This window comes from Entelurus aequoreus, linkage group LG01 (genome assembly GCF_033978785.1).
Source record: "Entelurus aequoreus isolate RoL-2023_Sb linkage group LG01, RoL_Eaeq_v1.1, whole genome shotgun sequence".
Classification (NCBI taxonomy): domain Eukaryota; kingdom Metazoa; phylum Chordata; class Actinopteri; order Syngnathiformes; family Syngnathidae; genus Entelurus; species Entelurus aequoreus.
Genome location: NC_084731.1, coordinates 73,452,005 through 73,470,672, shown reverse-complemented (window position 1 = coordinate 73,470,672; position 18,668 = coordinate 73,452,005). Strand labels below are relative to the sequence as shown.

The following is an 18,668-nucleotide window of genomic DNA, read 5'->3' as shown; positions in this document are numbered from 1 at the left end:
CAGTGTGAGCATACTTGCCAACCCTCCCAAATTTTCTGGGAGACTCCCGAAATTCAGCGCCTCTCCCGAAAACCTCCCGGGACAAATATTCTCCCGAAAATCTCCCGATTTTCAGCCGGAGCTGGAGGCCACACGGACCTGAGTGAGGACAGCCTTTTTTCACGTCCGCTTTCCCACGATATAAACAGCGTGCCTGCCCAATCACGTTATTCCATACGAGGCGTCCGGCATACCGCCGATGAGCATGGTGCAGATGGAGAAGATCTTCTCGGCGTCCGTGTTGGCGCACACGTTGCCAAAGCCGACGCTGGTCAGGCTGCTGAGGGTGAAGTAAAGGGCGGCGATGTACGAGCTGCGCACCGACAGGCCGACGGGCCGCCGACCGTGTTGTTGACGTAGGGCATCTCCAGGCGTTTGCCCAGCTCATGGAGTCATCCTTGGGGAAGAGACGGGAGGACAACAGGGTGACAAGAACTAAATCATCCAGACTAGAGATAAATTGTATTATTATGTTTATCTTACCTAAAAATAAATATATTTATTAATTTAAAAAAATAAATTTTTACTATATTTTGCAAAAAACATGAAAATTAATTGTATTTGTATTTGTATTTTTTCTGACTCCTTATTACATCCTGCCATAGAATTATACATTAAAATAAACATATTTGAAATGATCGGAGGTCTCAAGGTTGGCAAGTATGAGTGTGAGCGGCACCTGGGGCAAGGGTGAAGTGTCCTGCCCAAGGACACAACGGCAGCGATTTGGATGTCAAGAGGCGGGGAGCGAACCTGCAACCCTCAGGTTTCTGGCATGGCCGCTCTACCCACTACGCCATGCCGCCCCATTTGAGCATGTTTACATCAGCATGCTACCTTTTTAGGTAATTTAGCAGGTATACACCTCAGCATCAAATATTGTGTTACTTGACAAATGATACCCGTTAGCATGCTAATTTTTGTATGCTATTTTGTTTTTTTTTTACCTATTTGTGTAGGTATACACCTCAGTCATATGGTGGTGCCTGATGTACGCTAATGTTAGCATGCTAGCATTATGAACAATGTTTCCGGTACCTCAGATTAGTATATTTTGGTACTTGTTACAGTTCGCATTTTAGCATGTTTACATCAGCATGCTAGCTTTTTAGCTAATTTAGCAGGTGTATGCTTCAGTTTCATGTATGTGGATGTTTCACTAATGCTAACTGTAAGCTTGCAATCACTAACCATTTAGCACAGTACTGTTAGCATGCTAGCCTTCTTTAGCTAATTTTGCCCATATTTTGTGTTAGTTGACGCTATCTGGCCAATAAATTAAAACAAATTAAATAGAATGAAAATAATACATGTTGTCCAATTTAGCGGACATTTCTCAAGCACCTTGAAAAAATGATGTTTTAAAAAATGGTTTATGCCCAAAAAGTCATGAAGTTCTGTACTTTTAACTTTGAATGTTTTACTAATGTTTTTACTTATGTAGCTACATCTGCAGCCGTACACCTAATAGAGTCCTATAACCAGAGGTGGGTAGAGTAGCCAGAAATTTTACTCAAGTTAGAGTACTGTTACTTTAGAGATGTATTACTCAAGTAAAAGTAAGGAGTAGTCACCCAAATATTTACTTGAGTAAAAGTAAAAAGTATGTTGTGAAAAAACTACTCAAGTACTGAGTAACTGAACCTGTTCGTTTAATGATGACGGCAACAAATAATGCACACAAACATAAAAATAGCAATGAGCAAATTCAGAGCCAGGAATATCTCTTAAGCAACTACAACAATAATATATATTAAATAATAATACATTGAAATAAAAAAAAATTAAGGCAAATTGAGCCACAATAAATTAACAGCACCATAGGCTCAGTAGGCATTCATTGATTGATTGATTGAAACTTGTATTAGTAGATTGCACAGTACAGTACATATTCCGTACAATTGACCACTAAATGGTAACACCCCAATAAGTTTTTCAACGTTAATCAATTACTTAATAAATGACCAAGTCGAGGTGATCTACCTCATATATACATATACATACACACACATATCATATATATATATATATATATACATTTACATATACAGTATATAATTTATATATATATATATATATATATATATATATATATATATATATATATATATATATATATATATATACATTTACATATACAGTATATAATTTATATGTATATATTTTGCCGGTTTGTTCACGTTAAAGGTGTTTTAATGAATATACATGCATGTTTAACATATAGATTCCTTTCTTTCATGAAGACAAGAATATAAGTTGGTTACCTGATTCTGATGACTTGCATTGATTGGAATCAGACAGTAGTGCTGACAACGTCCACGTTTTCAAATAGAGGAGAAAAAAAGTTCCTCCTTTCTGTCTAATACCACATGAAAGTGGTTGGTTTTTGGCATCTTATTTGTCCAGCTTCCATATTCGTTTTTACGTAGCCCCTAAAGGGACATGGGATTTTTTTTTTTTTTTAGACATGTATCTCGTGCGCACGAGAAACTTTCTCGTGGCCACGAGAAACTTTTTATTAATAAAAAAATAATAAAATATAAAATATATATATATATATATATATATATATATATATATATATATATATATATATATATATATATATATATATATATATATATATATATATATATATATATATATTTTTTTATTTATTTATTTTTTTTAATAAAAAGTTTCTCGTGGCCACGAGAAAGCATTGGATGCGTGCTGATGGTTTGGTGTGTGTTAAAATGGCAGTTTAGGAGTTAATATGGCTGTATTTCCAATTAGGACTTCCCCCATGTGTGTTGTGGCAAAATGTGAATGCTTGATTAGTAGGTGTGAGACAAACACTTTATCTTCCTGGTTATTGTAACGCTACGTGTTTGACATTATTTAAGACTTTATCATGCCCGGGAAAGGACAGTTTTCCTCTTCTGTGGCTGTGGGGGGTGGGCGTGGCTGTGGGGGGTGGGCGTGGCTTGCGGACCTGCAGCGAAGCGGAGTGTGCCAGTTAGTCCGATGTTGATGTGATCAAACTTCTTTCTTGCTTGGAAGATACACTTAAACTTTCTCGTGGCCACGAGATACATGTCTAAAAAAAAATATATTCCCATGTCCCTTTAGGGGCTCCGTACGTTTTTATACACTTTACAAGAAATACATTGGCGGCAAACTCCGTAGCTTGCTAGCTTGTTTGCGCTGGCTTTCGGAGACTCTTATTTTGTTAGCACAGGCGCGATGGAGCGGCACTTTTATTGTGAAGACAGGAACTGTGCGGTCAGTCTTTAAGTTTTTGAGAGAGGTGCGGTTGAAATAAAAAAGTATATTTTTTCCTTCACACTTTTGATTGATTGATTGAAACTTTTATTAGTAGATTGCACAGTACAGTACATATTCCGTACAATTGACCACTAAATGGTAACACCCAAATAAGTTTTTCATCTTGTTTAAGTTGGGGTCCACATGTGACGGTCATGTGACCGCCTGGCTCTGTTTGATTGGTCCAACGTCACCAGTGACTGCATCTGATTGGATGAAACGCAGGCATGCATAGATCCTACTTTGAAGGTCTGTCTGACAAACCAAAACAAACAAAGCGTGCATTAACAGATCGATAAAAATCAGTAGCGAGTAGCGAGCTGAATGTAGATAAATGGAGCGGAGTAAAAGTAGCGTTTCTTCTCTATAAATATACTCAAGTAAAAATAAAAGTATGTTGCATTAAAACTACTCTTAGAAGTACTATTTATCGCAAACGTTACTCAAGTAGATGTAACGGAGTAAATGTAGCGCGTTACTACTATTTTTCAGCTACATCTGCAGCCATACACCTCAGAGTCATATAACTTGGTACTTGACACATGCTAACTAATAGCATGCTAAAAATGTTCAGCTACATCTGCAGCCATTCACCTTGTAGTCATATAACTTGGTACTTGACACATGCTAACTATTAGCATGCTAACATTTTTCAGCTACATCTGCAGCCATACACCTTAGAGTCATATAACTTGGTACTTGACACATGCTAACTATTAGCATGCTAACATTTTTCAGCTACATCTGCAGCCATTCACCTTGTAGTCATAGAACTTGGTACTTGACACATGCTAACTATTAGCATGCTAAAAAGTTTCAGCTACATCTGCAGCCATACACCTCAGAGTCATATAACTTGGTACTTGACACATGCTAACTGTTAGCATGCTAACGTTTTCTCAGCTACATCTGCAGCCATACACTTCAGAGTCATATAACTTGGTACTTGACACATGCTAGCTGTTTTCGTGGCGGCTCGAGTGGACAACACAAAAGAGGCGGAGTCTCGACCGCTGATTGGCGCGTAAGTGTGTCCCATAGGGAAGGAGGGTGTGGCGGCGGGGGCGACGCGGGCGCTGCTGGGCGGGTATCGGTCCGTCGCTTTCCCCGCGTCAGCTCTCATCAGGACATGAAATATGCAACAATGCTGAGCCAGCCAGGGTCTCATGACAGGAGGGGGGGGGGGGGCGGTCCTTTTTGAAAGTGAAACATCACACACACACACACACACACACACACACACACACACACACACACACACAGTACATGAGACCAGGATCAATGCGGGGGTCATTTGTTTCAATCAATTAAACAGACATCTGCTTGTGTGTGTGTGTGTGTGTGTGTGTGTGTGTGTGTGTGTGTGTGTGTGTGTGTGTGTGTGTGTGTGTGTGCGTGTGCGTGTGATAACCGCTTCAATGGGCGTCCTTCACGTCGCCACAAAACATCGGCTGGAAGCGGAGGAGTTCCCATCGCCCCCTATTGTGTTGAAATGATGGCAACATCCAAGGCGGACATCAGCTCAGATTGTAAATCAATATTTCATTACTTTGCGTTTTTTTGGGGGGGTGGGGGCGTGGGGGGGAGACAATTCAGTGCTTTCGCCACGCCGCCGAGAGAAAGAAACGACAACCACTATGTATCCCGCCTGGCATCCTATTACTCTTTTAGCTACTTTTGCAGGTATAATTGTCATGTTCACATATTTTGCTACTTCAAGCGTGTTACGGTGGGCTTTTCTAGGCTGACCATATTCTGAAATCCCAAAAAGAGGACACATATATGCGTGCCAAGGCGGGCAGCACGCCAAGGCCGGGACTAGGTGAAAATTTACCAATGATACTCGAACTTGCTTTATAAATAATATATATTTTTAAATAAAGCATTTTTTCTCCTCTGTTGACAGCAGTGTTGGCGCTAGGAATTTTCAAAATGGGGTCCCAGGGACCCCATCAAGTCATAAAAATGGGGTCCCACAGTAAATTTTTTGGGTCCCACTTTTTTGTAAGCGTTTTGAAAACAAATGACAAATGTATGCATTATCCTGTTGTATCTCACATTCTATGTTGTGTTTTGGAAAAAGGTTGTCATAAACGTTATTTAATTCATTAAAAAAGATAATACAAAAGAAAACAAATGTGTATACATATGTAAATGTATTCAGTTATAAACATTCATTCACTTTCTTCTTTCCTTCATGGATCTAAACTTTACCGCTGCTGCTAGTTTTTTCTATGTTTTTATTTAATAAGTTGTAGGTGTATTTATTTCAGTATAAAAGTGTAAAAAGTGTTTTGCTTGGGTCATGAAATGATGATAATGGTGTGCCAGGGCATACATACATTTTATATTTAACGCTTAGATCTCTGGAGTCTACATCAACTTCGGATCTATTCCTCATTTCAAAATGTTTTAGTTTTTTTATGTTGTTTTTTTTGTTTGTTTGTTTTCCGCCCTTTTTTGTCAAACAAAACTATGTTTTTTATGGCAAACACACAAAATATGCAAAATCTTCCACCAAAAATATTTTTCAAAGTGGAATATTTGATGTGAAGTAATTGGAACCTTGGATAGGTCAATAATTCATAATAACATAACAATGACCGTTTAAAAGAAAAAAAAACAGCTTTGTTTTATTAGTCAAAATTGCAACTTTTTCTAAATTACATTTCACCTTTAAGCTTTTTTATTTCACTTTTGTTATGCTTTTGTTAATTTTAATAGTATTTTTAGAATGTGCCGTGGGCCTTTAAAACATTAGCTGTGGGCCACAAATGGTAAAAAAAAAAATAATAATAATAATAATCTGCGTCCTTTCTGATGTCAATGCGTTAAAAAGACACCAAAAAGTGCGTTAACGCCAACACTGCTTGACAGTATAACAAAATAAGTCACACTTATATTCTGTAACATTCACAGTTTTGGAAAAAAAAGTGCAGAGGTAGAAATATTCAAAATAACCTCTTGTATATAATGTAAACATAAATAATGCCTCAAAAGAAGTTAATTAAATTTAAACAAAAAACAGCAGACGAGCTTTCGCCCTGCACAGCTGTTTTGTGCTTTGTGGTGTCGATATGGGCTTGTAGATCGTTGGCCCCTTTATTTGCCACAGATATATACGTTCCTGCTTTGCACACAGTGCATTCTGCTTTCCATGTGTCACGGCCAGGACGAAAACTCGAATACTTTTCCCGCAAATCATCCGTGAAGTTGCATTTACGTTTAGGCAATTCTTGTTCTCATGTCTCTCTCCAGTCTCTCCACTCACTAGCTCTCTCACTCTGTGTCTCTGCCCCTCCCTCACGAATGTTGCTACGTGCGCGCACCTTCAGGTTTGTTTTTTTTAACCCCTTCTTAACTTAACCCTGAACGTACATTGAAAATACACGCAACCCTAATTCAAAATGCCGGACATTTGAGGCATTTAAGAAACCCCCCCCCCCGGACACCCCGGACACCTCCGCAAAAGAGGACATGTCCGGGGAAAAGAGGACGTATGGTCAGCCTAGCTTTTCGAGCTTTGTTAGCTTATTTTGCAAGTAAGCACCTAAGAGTCAAATATTTTGTTATTTCATGCATGCTAACCGTTAGCATGCTAGCTTTTTTAGCTACTTTTGCAGGTATAAGTGTCATGGTCAAATATTTTGCTCCTTCAAGCGTGTTACGGTGGGCTTTTCTAGCTTTGTTAGCTTATTTTGCAGGTCTGCACCTAAGAGTCAAATACTTTGTTATTTCACGCATGCTAACTTTTAGCATGCTAGCTGTTATATACCCATATATATGGTTGGGCATTACACCAATAATAATAAGGGCACGGAAACCTTGGTTGCTCTGTAGCTTCACGTTTACTACTGTCGAGGTCAACAACAACTCTGTATGATACAGGAAGTGACATCAAGAGCAGGAGGCATGACGGTAACTCAGCAGGGACAAAACTAGGACTGTTAATACACAACATCCCTCCCCTTTTACTTTTAAGGTCCCCTTAACAAAAATAAAATAACAAAATCAAAGCCAAAATCAAAAACACGTCAGTCTCTTTTGTGAAATATAAACTGTTCAACGATAACTTTTAACCAAATACAACACTTGCCTGAACTAGAGAATGAGGGTGGACTACCTCAATCCCAAACTGAACCCTGGGGATTATTCTGGCCCAATGACACGGGTCAGCGCCTAGACTACAATGACAGTCTATCTGGGGGTCGTCTTTCTCGTTGAGGGTAAACACGACCTCTAGGCACTTCGGTCACTGTAGATGGTGTGGGTTCTGGTCTGGGTGAAGTGAAACCTGAGGCAGGTACTCGTGCAGGTTCCGGTGTGCCAGGAGCAGATCCAGGTGCACTTCGAACAGCAGCCGTGTCTGGGGTTTGAGGCTGCTCCAGGGAAGGACACAGCTCCGGAACAAAAGATGTCGGCTGGCGTGAGTCATCATGAGATCCCTAAGTGTGCAGCAGTTGGTCGAGGTGTCTTCTCCAGATGCGATGGTCACTGGTTTCTACAGTATATGAGACAGGACCTGTTTTGGAAACAATGGTCGCAGGCACCCTCTTTATGTCGTTGGTGTAGTTCCTAGCAAGAACCCGGTCTCCTACCATGAAACTCCGCAATTTTGCATTTGCCCGTCTTTCCACCTGAGCCTTCTGTTGCTGATGCACAACCTCTCTTGTCTTTAGAGGTTTCAGGAGATCTAGTCGAGTGCGGAGTTGTCTCTTGAACATCGCTGACGCAGGGGACACCTTAGTGGTAGCATGAGGGGTGTTTCGATACGCCAACAAGAAAGCATTGAGGCGCCTGTTAAGGGTTTGTGTGCTTGGGGAGGACTTGAGAGCTTTCTTCAGAGCCTGTACAAATCTTTCCGCAAGCCCATTTGTAGCCGCATGATAGGGCGCAGACTTGATGTGCTGAATACCATTCTCCTCCATGAATGCCTTAAATTCTTCTGACACCAGTTGTGGACCATTGTCGCTAACCAACTGCTGTGGCAGACCATTACGACTGAAAATGGATCTCAACTCTTCAATGGTTCTCTCTGACGAGGTGCTCTTCATGACAGCGACCTCAGGCCATTTGCTATGAGCGTCAATTACAACTAAGAACATGTGGTTCTCCAGTGGTCCAGCAAAATCAACATGGACTCTTTGCCATGGTTCCTCAGGCCAGTCCCACGGATGCAAGGGAGCCAGCTGTGGGAGGTTTCTCAGTTTCTGGCAGGCAGAGCATGACTTGGCTTTTTCTTCTATAGCTGCATCCAGGCTTGGCCACCAGAAATAGCTGCGTGCCATTTCTTTCATTCGCACTACACCACAGTGCCCAGAGTGAAGCTCATCAAGCACTTTTTCTCTTAATGGTGGAGGAATAATGACACGATAGCCCCACAATAAGCATCCAGACTGTACTGAAAGCTCATTTCTCCTCATCAGATATGGCTTTAAGCTTTGGGTCATATCTCCTTTTCTGCCGCAAGCAATGATGTCCATAACTTCAGACAGGATTGGGTCATTGCGAGTGTGTCTCTTCACATGAGCTGAGGTCACTGGGGTAGCAGCCGCTTCCTTGAAGTAGAATATCTCAGCCTGTTTCGGCTCAATGTGTGTGACCGGCAGTGGAAGTCTTGACAGCCCATCAGCATTTCCGTGCTGATCTGCCTTCCTATATTTAATGTCGTACTGGTGGGCAGACAGTAAAAGAGCCCATCGCTGCATACGGCTGGCAGCAAGCGATGGAATGCCAGTATGGGAACCAAAAATGGAGGTGAGAGGCCGATGGTCAGTCAATAACGTGAATTTTCTGCCATAAAGGTACTGGTGAAATATTTTCACCCCAAACACTATACATAGTGCCTCACGCTCGATTTGGGCGTAATTGCTTTCTGCTTTACTCAATGTCCTTGATGCAAAAGCGATGGGCCTTTCATCGCCCGATGGCATTATGTGTGACACTACTGCCCCCACACCATAAGGTGAGGCGTCACATGCCAGCTGAATTGGCAATGTGGGGTCAAAATGAGTGAGGACCTCAGATTGTGACAGCGCTGTCTTCACTTCCTTGAAAGCTGTCTCACATTTATACGTCCACTTCCATTTCTTAGTTTTGTTCAGAAGTTCATGCAGAGGTTTCAATGCATTTGCAAGGTTAGGCACAAACTTTGCATAGTATGTTAGGAGGCCCAGGAACGACCTCAGCTGACTTACATTCTTCGGAGATGGAGCCTCTACAACAGCCTTCACCTTTGATGGTGCCTTGTGGAGTCCTGTGCTGTCGATTACATGCCCCAGGTATTCAAAAGAAGGCCGGAAAAACTCACACTTATCCTTCCGAACTCTCAGGCCATATTCCTCCAATCTTTGCAGTGTGATGTCCAGATTCCTCAAGTGTGACTGCTCATCCGGTCCCGTGATGAGCAGATCATCGAGATAGCACTGGACCCCTGGTATCCCACTGAGAATCTGGTCCATGGCTCTTTGGAAAAGTGCTGGGGCAGAGGTAATTCCAAAAGGGAGCCTGCGGTACTTATACAGGCCTTTGTGTGTCACTATAGTCAACAACTCTTGTGACTCTGAATGTACATGCATTTGTAGATAGGCCTGACATAAATATATCTTACTAAACTTCTGGCCTCCAGCTAGGCCTGCAAAAAGCTCCTCAATAATGGGCAAAGGATACTTCTCAGCATGTAGGACAGGGTTCAATGTGACTTTAAAGTCACCACAGATCCGTGGAGTTCCATCCTTTTTCATGACTGGAACAATCGGGGTTGCCCATTCGCTTGTGCTCACTGGTTCCAGTACTCCACTCTTCACTAACCTGGCTAATTTTGCCTCCACCTTCGGTTTTATGGCATATGGAACAGGTCTAGCTTTGAAAGCTTTTGGCACACTTCCTGGTTTCACTGTCAGCTTAACTGTAATGTCTTTCATGCTGCCAAGTTCTCCATCAAAAACGGGGGAATGTGTCTTTAGAATCTCCTGCAGTGGCCCTGTGTCCCCATCCCTAACTAGGAATACTTCCTGCCAATTCAGACTGAGCTTCTCCAGCCATCGGCGGCCTAGCAATGCTTGCCGTTTCCCTTGAATGATGAACAGTGGAAGAGTCTTTTCCTGTCCGTTGTGTTCCACTGTCACATCCACAACTGCCAGCACAGGGACCGGTTCTCCTGTGTAGGTCCTTAACTTCAGCCGGGTTGGTTGTAGCACAAGGTGCTGCAGTTTCTCCCTGTAAACAGCTTCTGATACCATCGATACGCGTGAACCAGTGTCTACTTGCATTCTTATAGGATGGTTCTCCAACAGTGGTGTGACCCTATATCCATCATCACTGTCCCTGACAGATAAAACATGCACTGTGATCTCATCATCAGAATCACAGACGCTCGATTCATCCTGGTCACGTTCCACCATATTCACCTGTTTTCTCTTGTTCCGTTGGAAACCACTTTTCTTGGTCTCAGTGTGCTGTTTGCTCGTCTGAGCCTTTTTCGCTTTACAGGCACGTTCGATGTGTCCTTTCTTCCCGCAGTTTCTACAGTCCAAGTCCTTACACCAACACTCTGATGACTGATGTCCCGGCCTCCCACAGCGGTAGCATGGATTGCCAGCTGTCGCCTTGTTTTGTGGTTCCAAAGACAATTTATTAACTTGAACTGAGGCACTTAACTGCTGTGCTTCATGGGCAGCCATCTCCATTGATGTACTTATACGCACATTCTTTTCCAGGGTTAGATCAGCCTCCGTAAGCAGTCGTTTCTGGATGGCCTCACTGCGTAGACCACACACCAGTCTGTCACGTATGGTGTCATTGAGTGAAAGTCCAAATTCACAATGTTCAGACAACCGTTTCAATACAGCTATGAACTGTGAGACAGATTCACCCTCCTCTTGGTTCCTTTTATGGAATCTGAATCTCTCTGCAATTAGCAGTGGCTTAGGAGAGTAGTGATCCCCCAATATTGTCACTATTTCCCTATAGGATTTGTCTCCTGGCTTGTCAGGCTGGAGTAGACTGCGCAATAGGGTGAATGTTTTACCTCCTATAACACTAAAAAATGTTGGCACCAAAACATCATCTTCAATTTTGTTAGCCAGTACAACATACTCAAACCTCTCAGTGTATGAACTCCACTGTTCTGTGTCCTCCTCAAAAGGTCCAATATGTCCAATCAGTGCAGCCATGTTCAAAAAATGTCCCCAATATATTCCTCTGCTTCAGAAATTGGATGTATGTCAATGTCTTTTCTTCTCTTCTCCAAGTGTCTTTTACCACGGAAACGTGCCTTTCTCTTGCAATAGAGCTGTGCTCTGTAACATGCTGATCATCCACTCTCCAGCAAGTAGACAGCACCCCCTGCCTGTATCCCGCGGTTGCTCGTCAAAAAAAAACAAAACACGGACGGCCAAGGTAAACAATAAACACACAATGTGAGGACGCACCACCTCGTCGCCAATTGTTATATACCCATATATATGGTTGGGCATTACACCAATAATAATAAGGACACGGAAACCTTGGTTGCTCTGTAGCTTCACGTTTACTACTGTCGACGTCAACAACAACTCTGTATGATACAGGAAGTGACATCAAGAGCAGGAGGCATGACGGTAACTCAGCAGGGACAAAACTAGGACTGTTAATACACAACACTAGCTTTTTTAGCTACTTTTTTTTGCTGGTATAAGTGTCATGGTCAAATATTTTGCTACTTAAAGCATTTTACGGTTAGCTTTCTAGCTTTGTTAGCTTATTTTGCAGGTGTGCACCTAAGAGTCAAATATTTTGTTATTTCACACATGCTAACTCTTAGCATCCTAGCTTTTGTAGCTACTTTTACAGGTATAAGTGTCATGGTCAAATATGTTGCTACTTCAAGAGTGTTACGGTTATCTTTCTAGCTTTGTTAGCTTATTTTGCAGGTGTGCACCTAAGAGTCAAATACTTATTATTTATTTATTTTTTATTTCACGCATGCTAACTGTTAGCATGCTAGGTTTTTTTAGTTACTTTTACAGGTATACGTGTCATGGTCAAATATTTTGCTACTTCAAGCGTGTTACGGTTAGCTTTTCTAGCTTTGTTAGCTTATTTTGCAAGCAAGCACCTAAGAGTCAAATATTTTGTTATTTCACGCATGCTAACTGTTAGCATGCTAGCTTTTTTAGCTACTTTTTTTTTGCCGGTATAAGTGTCATGGTGAAATATTTTGCTACTTAAAGCATTTTACGGTGAGCTTTCTAGCTTTGTTAGCTTATTTTGCAGGTCTGCACCTAAGAGTCAAATATTTTGTTATTTCACGCATGCTAACTGTTAGCACGCTAGCTTTTTTAGCTACTTTTACAGGTATAAGTGTCATGGTCAAATATGTTGCTACTTCAAGAGTGTTACGGTTATCTTTCTAGCTTTGTTGGCTTATTTTGCAGGTGTGCACCTAAGAGTCAAATACTTATTATTTATTAATTTTTTTATTTCATGCTAGCTTTTTTAGTTACTTTTACAGGTATACGTGCAGGGCCGGCCCGTGGCATAGGCCGTATAGGCAAATGCTAAGGGCGCCGTCCACCAGGGGGCGCCACGCCAGTGCCACAAATGTTGGAGAAAAAAAAAAAAGTTGGTACTATTATTTTTAAATACAAAAAATAATCCCACGTTAATTAAAATGCAAAGTAAAGCCTATTTAATAGAAATATTATTTGTTACAACATTACGCACCCCCACCCAGAGAGACGTGTGTGTGTGTGTGTGTGCGTGTGAGAGTGTGAGTGTGGGGAGGGAAGAGAGAGAGGGGGGGGGGCGTGTCTGATCATGGCGGAGCTGCAGTCGAGTTTGTTACATGGAGATATTTTCACTACTTTTCTTTTGTCGAGCACAAAGAAAATAACATTTTAGTTAAATTTAAATTGTGCTTTGGATCAAAGATCCCATCTACTGCCCAAAACAGCAATTCAAATGTGCTGAAACAAGCTACATAAGCAACATGCTTCCACGAAGCTAGTAAAGAGAGACAGAGACTCCGATGCCACTTTCCCTCCACCACTTAAGGATTAACTCTGGCTCTGCTCATCATTCAGCACTGAAGGTACACACTCTGTCAATCAATGTTCCCTCTAATTGTTCATGTGTGAGCAAACGCAAAAACTCCCTGAGCATTGAGTGGAGGCCATGTGAGCAACATCAGACGTGCACACTGTGGCTACACCAGCAGCACATTGAGTGGAGCCCATGTGAGCAACATCAGACGTGCACACTGTGGCTACACCAGCAGCACATTGAGTGGAGCCCATGTGAGCAACATCAGACGTGCACACTGTGGCTACACCAGCATCACATTGAGTGGAGGCCATGTGAGCAACATCAGACGTGCACACTGTGGCTACACCAGCAGCACATTGAGTGGAGGCCATGTGAGCAACATCAGACGTGCACACTGTGGCTACACCAGCAGCACACCTGGCCCAAACCTCACTAAATAACAACTTCAATCTCCATCCATTTTATACCGCTTGTCCCTTTCGGGTTCGCTGGAGCCTATCTCAGCTGCATTCAGGTGGAAGGCGGGGTACACCCTGGACAAGTACCCACCCATCGCAGGGCCAACACAGATAGACAGACAACATTCTCTTATTATTATAATCAAATGACAGCAGTCATTTCCATGAAATTATTTTCTAATATAAGTGTTTAGGCCCACTTACAACGACAATAACAACAAATATTGTTTTTCATGAACTGTGTACTTGTATTGTTTGTCTGGGTGGAGGTCCTGCTTTGGAAATAATTTGTACCCCTTTCAGACATTGCATTTAGTTCCCATTCAAACATTCACATGTTGCACAATGAGATGCAAGCAGGGGATCATGTGTACATTCCTGCAACTTAATATATTTTTATTAGTATTAATTTAATATACTAACAGCATTTAATGATTAATATTTATAAATTAAGATTCCTTATAAATGACACTAGAATAAGCACACATTTGATTGGTAAATCATAGTGTAACCACCTGGAATGACACTTTATGTGTGGTGTTGGAGTTGTCCCACTTTTTGTGTGTCTGTAAACGCATCACTGGCTAAGTGCCATATGTGCATGTGTTGCCGCAAGTGAGAAAGAGCGAGCGGCTGCTGTTGATATAACAAAGTTGGTTTTGGTCTGGTTTGTACTGCAGAAAATGACCACTTTGGCTAGATATCTTTTTTTTTACTAATGTTTTGGTGATGTGTTTATGGCCGACAATAAAGAGTTTTGCTCAGTAAAGTGATGGATGGAATTCATGTCCTCAAAGCGTCTCGACAGACGTTACAATATTTGAACAATGATGACGAAAACTGTTTTCTCTGTCGTGTCCGTGTCGTGTCGAAAATTGTTATGCGCTTATTTTTTATTTGATTTTGTGTGTGGCATAGATTTGCCGTGCGCAGAGGACGCTTGAGCAGTGCGCAAGTGCACAGGCGCGCACCTTAGAGGGAACGTTGCTGTCAATTCTATTATATACTCTTTCATTCTAGACTTCTAGAGTGTTTGATTATCACATCACTCTAAATGTATAGACTATAAAGTTCACAAACATAAAGAGGGATGCTAGAGGGCCAGGCCAATCTTTCCTTATATCTAAACTAAAACTGGGGAAATGTGTAGAGTGTTCTGGGCTTCAGACATGATTTTGTGTCAGAATTCCTTGAGGAACAAATGCATGGTTAGGCTTTGTGTATGTAGTGTGTGCCTTTGTGTATGTAGTGTGTGCCTTTGTGTATGTAGTGTGTGCCTTTCTTGATTTTCAGCTACGTTGTTATTATGCTGTTTGTTACTTATGTATGTTATGTTGCAGCTATTTAAAATAGTTTTGTCAATTTGTTCTGGCCAAAAACAAATTGGCCCTTTGGAACATATCTTTGTCTTTGTGTGTTGTATGTAGACCACATTGTTTGTGTGTTGTATGTAGAGCACATTGTTTGTGTGTTGTATGTAGACCACATTGTTTGTGTGTTGTATGTAGAGCACATTGTTTGTGTGTTGTATGTAGACCACATTGTTTGTGTGTTGTATGTAGAGCACATTGTTTGTGTGTTGTATGTAGAGCACATTGTTTGTGTGTTGTATGTAGAGCACATTGTTTGTGTGTTGTATGTAGAGCACATTGTTTGTGTGTTGTATGTAGACCACATTGCTTAGCAGAGTTGAGTGATGCAAATGCATGTCAAGTTGATCAACAGATTGTATTATTCTCCAGTGCAATAACATAACAGTACTGACATGAAGGCTAAAAGGGCATTAATGGGAGCTTTAAAAAAAAAAAGAAGAAAAAAAGAAGTAACTAAATAGTTACTTTTCACAGTAACGCATTACTTTTTGGTGTAAGTAACTGAGTTACTTTTAAAATGAAGTAACTAGTAACTGTAACTACCGTAATTTCCGGACTATAAGCCGCTACTTTTTCCCCTCGTTCTGGTCCCTGCGGCTTATACAAGGGTGCGGCTTATTTACGGCCTGTTCTTCTCCGACACCGACGAAGAGGATTTCGGTGGTTTTAGTACGCAGGAGGAAGACGATGACACAATGATTAAAGACTGACTTTTCATATACCGGTAGGCTGGTTATTTTGATAACGTACAGGTGAGCACTTTGTATTACTTTGCACCGTTGTATTATTTGTACTCTGCACGAATGCTGTTCGCCATGTCAAAGATGTGAAAGTTTGATTGAATGATTGAAAGATTTATTGTTAATAAATGGGACGCTTTGCGTTCCCAAACAGTCATCTCTGTCCCGACAATCCCCTCCGTGGTAGCAGGAACCCCTATATACTACGGTAATTACACATCAAAACCCTGCGGCTTATAGTCGGGTGCGGCTTATATATGGAGCAATCTGTATGTTCCCCTAAATTTAGCTGGTGCGGCTTATAGTCAGGTGCGGCTTATAGTCCGGAAATTACGGTAGTTACTGGTTTTCAGTAACTAACCCAACACTGGTGATAGTAACCTGTCTTTTTAGCATTAAGCTAATGTTACATGATTCGGCAATTGCTAATCAATAAATAGCTAGTTCTGTTTTAACGTCGGGTTAATATTGTGGAGGGGGCTAAATTGTTATGGAAAATAATAATGTAACGTTAGGTAATTGCAGTACTCCCACGGTCCCACCTTACATTCCTCAGAGACATTTCTATTAGATATTTTAAGCAGGTGTTTTTTGTTTACATTGTTATTGCCTTCTGGTTAGCTAATGTTTGCCCTGCAGGTAATAGTCACTTTTCCACCCCTTTATATATTAGGTATAGTTGTAAGCCTAGTTGTTAAAGTGCACATCATTAATGTTAATTAAGCAATATCACATGAGAGGGAATGCTGTTTTTTATTTTGAGCACTGCGGTGATTCGGTTAAAGATAATCATAACATAACATTCTCATATAATATATTATACTGTTACTTTGCATTCTGCTATTCAGCATTTCACTGTAATGATGACAATAAATTGTTAGATATTCATTTTTTATTTTTTGTATTCATTTATTTATTCTTTTTTTTTTTTTATCTTGTTAACTATTCTGATTGTTCATTTGCTTTCTTTAAGTAAAAAAAAAAGGTCACAGACAAAGCTATTCGGTTTCTTGTGAGTATATACACTTCACTGCCGATGTGGGGGGGCGCCACCTAAAATCTTGCCTAGGGCACCAGATTGGTTAGGGCCGGGCCTGTATACGTGTCATGGTCAAATATTTTGCTACTTCAAGCGTGTTACGGTTAGCTTTTCTAGCTTTGTTAGCTTATTTTGCAAGTAAGCACCTAAGAGTCAAATATTTTGTTATTTCACGCATGCTAACTTTTAGCATGCTAGCTTTTTTAGCTACTTTTTTTTTGCCGGTATAAGTGTCATGGTCAAATATTTTGCTACTTAAAGCATTTTACGGTGAGCTTTCTAGCTTTGTTAGCTTATTTTGCAGGTCTGCACCTAAGAGTAAAATATTTTGTTATTTCACGCATGCTAACAGCTAGCATGCTAGCTTTTTTAGCTACTTTTGCAGGTATAAGTGTCATGGTCAAATATTTTGCTACTTCAAGCATGTTACGGTTAGGTTTTTAGCTTTGTTAGCTTATTTTGCAGGTATGCACCTAAGAGTAAAATATGTTGTTATTTCACGCACGCTAATAGTTAGCTCATTTTACAGGTATACACTTCATAGTCAAATATTTTCTTACTTCAAGCATGTTAACTGTTGGCGTGCCAGCTTTTTTTTTTCAGCTCGTTTTGCAGGTATAAACCTAAGAGTCAAGTATTTTATTACTTGACGCATGCTTACTGTTAGTTTTTTAGTATGCTAATAGTTAGCCTGGTAGATTTTTAGTAAATTATACAGGTATACACTTTATAGTCAAATATTTTCTTACTTCAAGCATGTTAACTGTTAGTCTCCCAGGTTTTTGTTAGCTCTTTTTGCAGGTATACACCTAAGAGTAAAGCATGTTGTTACTTGATGAATGTTAATAGTTAAAATGCTAGCTTTATAGCAAATTTTACAGGTATACACTTCATAGTCAAATAGTTTCTTACTTCAAGCATGTTAACTGTTTTTTAAGCTTGTTTTGCAGGTATACACCTAAAAGTCAAATATTTTGTTACTTGACGCATGCTAACTGTTAGCTTGTTAGTATGCTAATAGTTAGCATGCTAGCTTTTTTGCTAATTGTGCAGGTGTACACTTCATAGTCAAATATTTTCTTACTTCAAGCATGTTAACTGATAGGGTGCCAGCTCTTTTTTAGCTTGTTTTTCCGGTATACACCTATAAGTCAAATATTTTGTTAATTGACGCATGCTAACTGTTATCTTGTTAGCATGCTAATAGTTAAAATGCTAGCCTTTTAGCTAATTTTACAGGTATACATTTCATAGTCAAATAATTTCTAACTTCAAGCATGTTAACTGTTAGCTTGCTAGCTTTTTTTTAGCTTGTTTTGCAGATATACACCTAATTCCCACTGGGCAATAGTCATTACTTGCTTTTGTCTCGGACGTTTTAGTCGTTTTTTTTTCTGTTCTGGCCATCAGAAACCAGATTTTAATGCACGATAGCGCCACAAACTGCTCACCGTTTTTTTTGTGTGTTTTTTTCATGCACTCGGTCAGATTCACGTGTTCATTTCAGACATTTCCTAAAATGGTGATAAAAAAAAATCCCGCCTTAACTTTTTGAGGTACAGTGGAATGAAAGAAATGGAGTGAGGCCGCTTGTCTGTGTCCACTATCTTTGTCTCTGCGGGGCGACCATAAATCTAAGACAGGCTGCAGAGCGTTATACAGCTTGTGTCTTGTTTATGTTGTCCAG

At 40.6% G+C, this 18,668-nt stretch overlaps 1 protein-coding gene across 1 annotated transcript; it reads right to left on the bottom strand.

Annotated features, from left to right (window-relative positions):
- Window positions 1–7,597: 7,597 nt before the first annotated feature.
- LOC133648516 (uncharacterized protein K02A2.6-like) lies at window positions 7,598–9,821 on the bottom strand. Its single transcript, XM_062044727.1, has 2 exons — window positions 7,896–9,821; window positions 7,598–7,846 (listed from the first exon to the last, which is right to left on the bottom strand). Exons 1-2 carry the CDS (start codon window positions 9,804–9,806, stop codon window positions 7,598–7,600), a joined length of 2,160 nt encoding a protein of 719 aa, XP_061900711.1. The 5' UTR covers window positions 9,807–9,821.
- Window positions 9,822–18,668: the final 8,847 nt, after the last annotated feature.

Coding starts and splice junctions, on each gene's coding strand:
- LOC133648516 (XM_062044727.1), bottom strand. CDS start 9,806: ATGGACCAGATTCTCAGTGGGATACCAGGGGTCCAGTGCTATCTCGAT. Junction 7,847..7,895: donor ACACCAACGACATAAAGAGG/GTGCCTGCGACC, acceptor CATATACTGTAG/AAACCAGTGACCATCGCATC.